Below are 8435 nucleotides of genomic sequence, written 5' to 3'. Positions count from 1 at the left end.
GCAATTATAATAGGGAGGTTTTAGTTTTTTAAACTATAATTTTATTAGTGTCATCACGAGGTACGTGACACAATCTTTTTATGGTATAGCCTTACTATTTGTTTTTAAGGTTAAATTAGTGATGCCACACCATAACGCCAAAGCCATAACCATGGCCATAGAGACCAATTGGACTTTTCTGAAGTGCGAGTAAGAACGTGTTGTCAGACGTTCAAAAAAAAAAAATTTTTTTTTTTATAAAATAACATTTTTTAACAAAATTTCATAATTAAGGCAAACGAAATTTATATTATTAAGGAAGTACAAGTTACTACCTTTAATTTGGTGCACATATTTAATTATGATCTGCTGTTGAGTTTTAAGAATTTAGTGTTAATTTAATGATAGTGATATTACAAAATTTTCCGCGTCTTGTTCTGCGTTTGGCAGCACCGACACTGTTGACTACGAAAAATCAGCTGTTCATGGTTATGATACCTATAATTGATGATAGTTAATGTGGTTACGGTTAAAGTAATGGTTATGGCTATGGCGTTATGGTATGACACCACTAATTTAACCTTTGATGATGGACAAGTTTCTTTCTTCAAAGTAAATTTTGTCTGAACACACTTGCTCTCGTTAACCTTTAACCTTCAAGAACCCAGCCACAGCTCTAACTTCATCAAATATTTTTGCAGCTTGGAAGAAGCCTCTTTAGGGTCAGAACTATAGCTGCTTAGGATAGCTGTGTAATCAGAAAATGTTGAAATGGTTAGAGTTTCATCAGTTGGCAAATCACGAGTGTATATTACGTACAATATACGCTCTAGAACACTGGGCCTTATGCATAAAAAGTGAGCTTAAGCTCAGACTCAATTTTTGCACAGAAGGGGTGAGCTCAAGCTCAAGAATTTGTACTGAAAATCGAGTCGGAGCTTAAGCTCACTTTTTATGCATGAGGCCCAATGTCTTGAGGGACACCTGCATATATAGGGTGACTTTCCGTTCTAACGATATTCGGTCTGATTCTGAAGTTTCTACCCAGCAGAAAACTTGCCATGGTTAAATTCAATCACTATGCTTGAATGATGTACTTTTAATGCTTTATTTAATTTGAACACTAGGAAGCAAGTAACTATCACAGAATTCTTTTTGTAAAGGGTATACGATATCCAGTCTTTGCTACTATGTATGTAACTATCCTCATTTGTGGTCTCACACTGCCTATTCCAAGTATTCCAAAAATGCAACGATCGTTATATCCGAAACAATGCACTTATTTCTCCTCGAGATAGCGGCACCTGCGCCCTAACAATGGCAAAAAGTACCTAAAAATAAAATAACGAAACGCGCCAGCTAAAAGCCAACAGGTATACTTAAATACATACATATTTAGATATGTATATACATATGTATGTATGTTAATGCATTGCCGTGCAGGCGTTAATAGGTATGTATACTAGCTGACCATTTACTTGGCCACTACAAAGAGTGGAGTAAAAAAAAATCACCCAAGTAGGAGGTGGCAATGATAAAGAACGATATTTTAGGCCAGATAATAGTGTTTAAGCCAAAGCGTAACAGTAAAGGCAGCTATATAAAAATTTTATGTATAAAATAGGTGTTTAAATGAAACAGATTATACGTTATTTAGTTTAAAAGAAAGACGAATCATGAAGTAGTGGGAGGGGAGTAAGTAGTAATCTCTCCATACTTTCTTAGTTACTCGACATAAAGAGATTGTAAGCGATGGCCAGTTTCTCCCCAGTCGAGCTTGACTTTGGGCTATTTTTCATCTTGCGTCATGAAATTGTCTTTCGAACTGGCGCGTGCTCTAACCGCTGCCGCATTACTGAAATTACAAGTTTACATCAGTTAAATGTTGCTGCCACTGATGTTACTGTAGCGGTGATCGACGGTCATTGCTGTCCTCGGTCACTGCAAATTTTGCATACAATTGCTCTGCGAGTGGCAAACTGAGGAGTTGGTCTTCGTGCGCATCGTTTAACGATTTAATGCCAATTACTGTCCACATTAATTCCGCTAAAAAATGTTCATGAACTTGGAGAGCTTTTTAAAAGTGCATTGTTTATGTTGTCGTAATTTGTGGCTTTATTGTCCAGCGAACGAAGTTTTGTCAAAATAAAAAGGGGCTTGGCGCTAAATTGCGTTAATTGAAGCAAACGCGAAATTATCGGCGTATTTTTTTTTTTTTACAGTTTACTTTCTAAAAAACATGATAAATGATTTACAGCAGGGCTTATGTTGTAACTAGGTATCCAGTATCAATTGTCTTTATCCAAAAGCATTTGTGAACAAATGCACTATTTTCAGATCGGTGTTTCGAAAATGAGACATCAGCTTCTCGGCTTTAAATAAAAGCTTTTCGATATCAAGAAAATTTCTCTAATTCACACTGAAAATCGGGCTCGACCTGTGGCTGCGAATTAGTTGGCATAGGAAAGCTCCTACGGCATACATACAGTAGTGGCCACATAATTAGGGACACTACTGCTTTTTAAGTTTTGACCATTTATTTAATTTTCTTTATTTAATTTTAATTTTAATTACAAATATAAATGTAGTTTATTACTACAACGAAAACTATGCAACTCAAAGTTTCAAATGTGGTCAAATGATTTTCAAACTTTTTAATCTAAATTTGTAGGAAAAATCGCAATGTTTTTTGATATTTTTTTTTTTGCATGAACTGAGAAAAAATAAACCATATCGTCTTTACTATTTGTGCTACTATTTTGTTTAGTTTAAACAGATTTTTTATTTCTTAGTAAGCTTTCGTTCTGTACATGGTGCATCTGTAAGCACCTCTGCACACTTAGCTCTGCCAGTACATGTACAGAGTGTCGACGAATAACTCTTACCCAGGGTTTTTTGAGAAATAAAAGGGTCCTTTATAGATTTTGCGAAAAAAGTATTTTATTGTTAATTTTCTACAGATTTTACTTTAGTTGCATTAATTAGTTTATAAATTTTAATCCTTATTTATTTGCCAGCAGTGTAAACTTTGAGAGAAAAGTTCGTTTGGCACGCAAGTCTTTTCCAGGTGTATTTTTTCCTAGTCTTTTAATAAAAAATGACAAAAAAGGAAAACTGTATAGAGTTGTTCGAATGATTGGCCGTCCTAGTCACCAGTTCCGAGTCCATTCGATTTTTGCTGGACAGAAGGGGAAGTGGAGAAAATTAGCTTACNGTCTCTTCATAGGACATGCTCGAACAAAAGCGAACAGTTCATTCCCTATATAGNTTTGCCAGCAGTGTAAACTTTGAGAGAAAAGTTCGTTTGGCACGCAAGTCTTTTCCAGGTGTATTTTTTCCTAGTCTTTTAATAAAAAATGACAAAAAAGGAAAACTGTATAGAGTTGTTCGAATGATTGGCCGTCCTAGTCACCAGTTCCGAGTCCATTCGATTTTTGCTGGACAGAAGGGGAAGTGGAGAAAATTAGCTTACGGTTACAGAAGATATGGAATAAATTAATTGACGAAGACCTGCGTGCCAAATGAAATTTTCTTTCAAAGTTTACACTGCTGGCAAATGTAAGTAGGGATTAAAATTTAAAAACTAATTAATACAACTAAAGTAAAATCTGTGGAAAATTAACAATAAAATACTTTTTTCGCAAAATTTATAAACGACCCTTTTATTCCTCAAAAAAAAACCTGGGTAACAGTTATTCGTCGCCACGCTGTAAATGTGTTTTAAAATTTTTGGTTTGAATCGATATGGGAAACAAGAGAAGGAAAGTACATATAAAGATAGATATATGTAGATGTCTAAGTTCTCGTCCAAGCGCTTTACTAACTAAACTCCATAATTTCTTCCCATTAATAGCGTAAACCCGCATTGGTCTGCTTTTGGGAGCCGCATGTATGTATGCACATATGTGAATTGTACAGAAAGATTTCATCAGCTTGGGATACGTGCGAATGAGATGGCTAACAGAGGAGTAAATAGACAATATCCGCGTGGTAAGCGTGGTATCCTTGTTCCATTCAGGAACTATATAAAGTTTTGGGTTACTTTTTACTCTGAAAGTGCATCACGTTCTACGCGAAAATTTGGGCGACTCTACCTACAGAGTTCGAGGAATAAAATTTTAAGAATCAGTTGGAATCATTGGAAAATCAAAAGCAACATAAAAAATTTTACCGCGCAATTTCTGCAGCATTTCGGAAGATTTTTAGTTGAGCATTAGCAACATACATATCATCAAGTAAGCAACAAGGCGGCAATATTATGGTAACTATTACGTAACTCGAANTTTGCGATTGCTCCCGGAATCATCCCGGATTAGTCCCATTTTTTGCAGGGAAGAGAAGGAAAGTACATATAAAGATAGATATAGATGTCTAAGTTCTCGTCCAAGCGCTTTACTAACTAAACTCCATAATTTCTTTCCATTAATAGCGTAAACCCGCATTGGTCTGCTTTTGGGAGCCGCATGTATGTATGTACATATGTGAACTGTACAGAAAGATTTCACCAGCTTGGGATACGTGGGAATGAAATGGATAACAGAGGAGTAAATAGACAATATCCGCGTGGTAAGCGTGGTATCCTTGTTCCATTCAGGAACTATATAATGTTTTGGGTTACTTTTTACTCTGAAAGTGCATCATGCGAACATTTGGGCGACTCTACCTACAGAGTTCGAGGAATAAAATTTTAAGAATCAGTTGGAATCATTGGAAAATCAAAAGCAACATAAAAAATTTTACCACGCAATTCTGCAGCATTTCGGAAGATTTTTAGTTGAGCATTAGCAACATACATATCATCAAGTAAGCAACAAGGCGGCAATATTGTGGTAACTATTACGTAACTAGAGCACACCCTTTATTACACGTTGGTTTCGAAAATTTCTTTGCATTTTTTTTCCAATACATACACATTCATTCAGCTGGGTTTTGTCTTTCGATTTCCAACCCAAACTAGTATATATCTTTTTCGTATAAACCACACAAAAACATTTGGGTTGTTCACACTTGCCTGTTTATCAGGTTATCTGTTTATGTGGTTATATTTTTTATACAGTTTCCACCAATAACATACACTACAGAATAATAATTTTTAACCAGATAACCTGATAACCAGTCAAGTGTGAACAACCCAATTATAAATACGTATAGTACTTAACAATTACTTAACTTTATTGTTGATCCTGAAATTAACGGTTTTCTACAGGATTAAATTTAACAATGGATAAACGTAGAATAAACAATTTTAGCTATAATAAAATATTTACCCAAAAATTGTTCATGTATATCTACAGGTTTGATTTACAATCTTCCAAAGTTTTAATAAAACCAGGGACCCTAACGGTTATAAGTTTTATTATAAAAATCACTTTTTAATCGTTATTAACTGAGTTTTATTTTTTGCTCGGAAAATAATGGTTACGTTTTAAATTTTATTTTTTGCTCGGAAAATAATCGTTTTTTCTTGAGTTTTATTTTTTGCTCAGAAAATAAAACTTAATTTAGCATCGTAAAGAATTGACTTATTTTTTTGAGAATAACTTATTGTTTTTTTATTATTTATTTGTTTTTGTTATTTTATTTTTTTTTTTGCCTTTATAACAATTATATTCAACAATTTATATTGAACTCGAGGCCGTTTTAAATGAAAATTTTTATTGTGGAAAAGCAACAATAATTTGAAAAAATGGTAGAAGTGATAGCTATTTCGGAAATCACCACATTTCCTCATCAGACTTCTTTCAGTAGGATTCGAACCGACGATCCCACTGACTCAGCCAGTTGCCTATGCACCGTGCTAAGTACGCCTTGTTATGCCAACACAATCAAGCGCAGCTATTCCGCTGCAATTCACTTGATCATGTGGTTGTTGGTATTGTTGGTTTTTGCTAATAATTCTATTTTTAGAATGTTTAACTTTTAGTCGTGCTCATCCTTAAGTTATTTGTTTTTGTTATTTTTTTGGCCTTTATAACAATTATATTCAACAATTTATATTGAGCTCGAGGCCGTTTTAAATGAAAATTTTTATTGTGGCCTCGAGCTCAATATAAATTGTTGAATATAATTTTTTATTATTTTTAATATTATTTGACCGTTTGCCTCTTTGAGCAAAAATTACGATCCAGCCATAATATAAAAATGCCCGATGTAATATTTTTTTTTAAATCCTAAATATCAGGGACCGAAAATAAAAGTTAAATATCAAGATTTTTATTTCTTATGTGGATCATTGCAAAATCGTTATTTTCTGATTTTTATTTTTCATTCAAGAATAGTCGTTAAAGTTTGATTTTTATATTTCCGGTCCAATTTAATCATTTTTTGTGATTTTTATTTTTCCGGGTCAAACTTAATCGTTATTACCTGATTTTTATTTTTCGGATCAAAAATAATCATTATATTGTATTTTTTATCGATAATTTTTAACGCTTTTATGCCTTTTTATACGTTTTTTATGATCGACTTAAATCTTTTATTATCTAAAAAATTTCATCTGAAAATAAAATTTCATAATAAAACAAATAATAAAATAACAGTCAAATTTGATCAAAAAAATAGAAATCCAATTTTACCGGTTAAATAATGATTTCTATTAGATATATACATAGATCATAACCTATCCACTAAATATTAAAAAAAAACGGTAATTTAAGATAGTCCGTCCTTTGGTGGCAAAGAAATATTATGCCACTGTCAAACCTGTTCATTTCATATAATTTATTTACAAGGGAAAAATAAAATATTTAAAAGAATTAGTACGAGTATTTGAAGTGTTAGTAATAAATAATAAAAAGTTGCGAGTGTGGTTTTATAAACAAAGGCATGGCCAATAAACGAAATCAAGACGATTTCAGAAATCTAAATTTTTGTTGAGCTTTTATTATCCTCTACGAAAATTTTAAAGAAGGAATTAAACATTTCTGAGATCGAGTTCGCGAATTCGTTTACTGCTTGTCTTTGTGGGCACGAAAATAACAACAACATAGAAACCGATAACAGTGTAAATTCCACGTGTATTTCCATTATTAAAAAACTACATTAAAAGATATTGCGATGAAATATTAAAAAAAAAACAACTTTTTGTGGCTGGTGTTTAAAGTGTTTCGAGTGGAACTAAAATCGAACCGATACAACAACAATATATATAAAAGTGCTTCCAACAACAACAAAAAGGTAAACCACAAAACTAACAAACTTTAACAATCAAAAATGTATATTCTTTACAAATACATAAACATTTAGGTACCAATGAAATAGAATCTGTGAGCTCCTTGTCGTACTGCAAAGACATGAAAAAAAGAAAGAAAGAAAAAAACAAGAAAAAAGAAAACGATTCACATTGAATTACGATTTTAACTTTTCTTTAATTTGTTTGCAAAACTTACGAAAAATTTACGAACAACAATGAAAAAGGAAAAAATAATAAAACTTCTTAGCGATTTAGCTACATATTTTAGAAAATAAAAACATACATAATTCAATAAGTTAAGTAGATTACAATGATTTCGAAAGAAAACTTATTAAGCATTTATGTTTGCATACATATTCACACAGCGAGAAGAGGCCGAAAATAATTAACTAAACTAAAACAGTTCATATCTAACTAGGGAATTTTATTTTAACTATTAATTTTAATTTTTTATTTATGTATGTAGTTTTATAAATACGATTCTAAGCACAAAAGATACTGTAGTTTTTAATGTGATTAGAAAAAAGCTTAAAAGCTGGAGCAGAGGAAGAAATGTATCATAAACATGTAGTATGTATGTAAAAAGCTTAAGAGTCAGAAGAAAATCATAATTTTTAACATAAAAATAACATGTCTCGATTTATGAATACAATGCATATTAGAAGAATAAATGAACTTGTTGCTGCTGAGTTTGTTTTTAGAGATATTGAAGCAAAATTTCGGGTTACGAATTTTTATATTTGAAAGTTATTTTACAAATTGAATCTTTATGTAGCTAAATGAAAAGTTTACTTTTAAAATTCTAATTATTATTATTATTTTTAATTAATACCTATAGCAAACACATTTTAAGCAGCATTAGCAACAAATTTTTAAATCTTTTCTGTTAAGCTCTTTTTCCTATTCTTGCATTGTAGTATAGTGCTCAAGCGAAGTACATATATGTATGTACGTGAATATATACTATATATATATATATTTTAATCGCAATATTAAGAAAAATAATAATTATATATTTTAAATCAATCAGAAAAGCATGCTGCGATTTTGGCTTACCGTTATTTTTGATACCGCCATTTTTGTCACACGAGAAAATGTTCGATTGCATGTGATTTTTAACGTTGCGCGGAGTTTGTGGAAGATCACCGCCGAAGATGTCGCTAGTGCCACCGCCTGGTGGTCTTAGAACCCTATAAGAGAGAAAATTATAAGATTTGCGATTAGTTTTATAATAAAATTAAAATAATACTAATATGTATAAATG

At 32.0% G+C, this 8435-nt stretch overlaps 1 protein-coding gene and 1 long non-coding RNA gene across 5 annotated transcripts in view; one reads left to right on the top strand and one right to left on the bottom strand.

The window, feature by feature from the left end:
* Positions 1 to 8435, bottom strand: part of LOC108364721 (microtubule-associated protein Jupiter-like) — an 81549-nt gene that overhangs the window by 20598 nt on the left and 52516 nt on the right. For 2 of the 4 annotated variants that reach the window (XM_017618513.1, XM_017618514.1), the window contains exons 2-3: positions 8228 to 8361; positions 7229 to 7261 (exon numbers count right to left, since the gene is read on the bottom strand). In XM_017618513.1, the coding sequence (XP_017474002.1) occupies positions 7229 to 7261; positions 8228 to 8361 (167 nt within the window). The remainder of the gene's footprint in view (positions 1 to 7228; positions 7262 to 8227; positions 8362 to 8435) is intronic. The other 2 variants (XM_017618515.1, XM_017618516.1) reach the window with 1 other exon arrangement.
* LOC108364723 (uncharacterized) overlaps positions 7 to 8435 on the top strand; it is a 16735-nt gene continuing 8306 nt past the window's right edge. Inside the window, exons 1-2 of the long non-coding RNA XR_001847805.1 lie at positions 7 to 118; positions 943 to 949. This is a non-coding gene — a long non-coding RNA (uncharacterized LOC108364723). The remainder of the gene's footprint in view (positions 119 to 942; positions 950 to 8435) is intronic.

Source organism: Rhagoletis zephyria, unplaced genomic scaffold (genome assembly GCF_001687245.7).
Source record: "Rhagoletis zephyria isolate East Lansing unplaced genomic scaffold, Rhagoletis_zephyria_1.1 Rzeph_scaffold_01648, whole genome shotgun sequence".
In the NCBI taxonomy this organism is placed as follows: domain Eukaryota; kingdom Metazoa; phylum Arthropoda; class Insecta; order Diptera; family Tephritidae; genus Rhagoletis; species Rhagoletis zephyria.
This window is presented reverse-complemented; position numbering and strand designations above follow the sequence as displayed.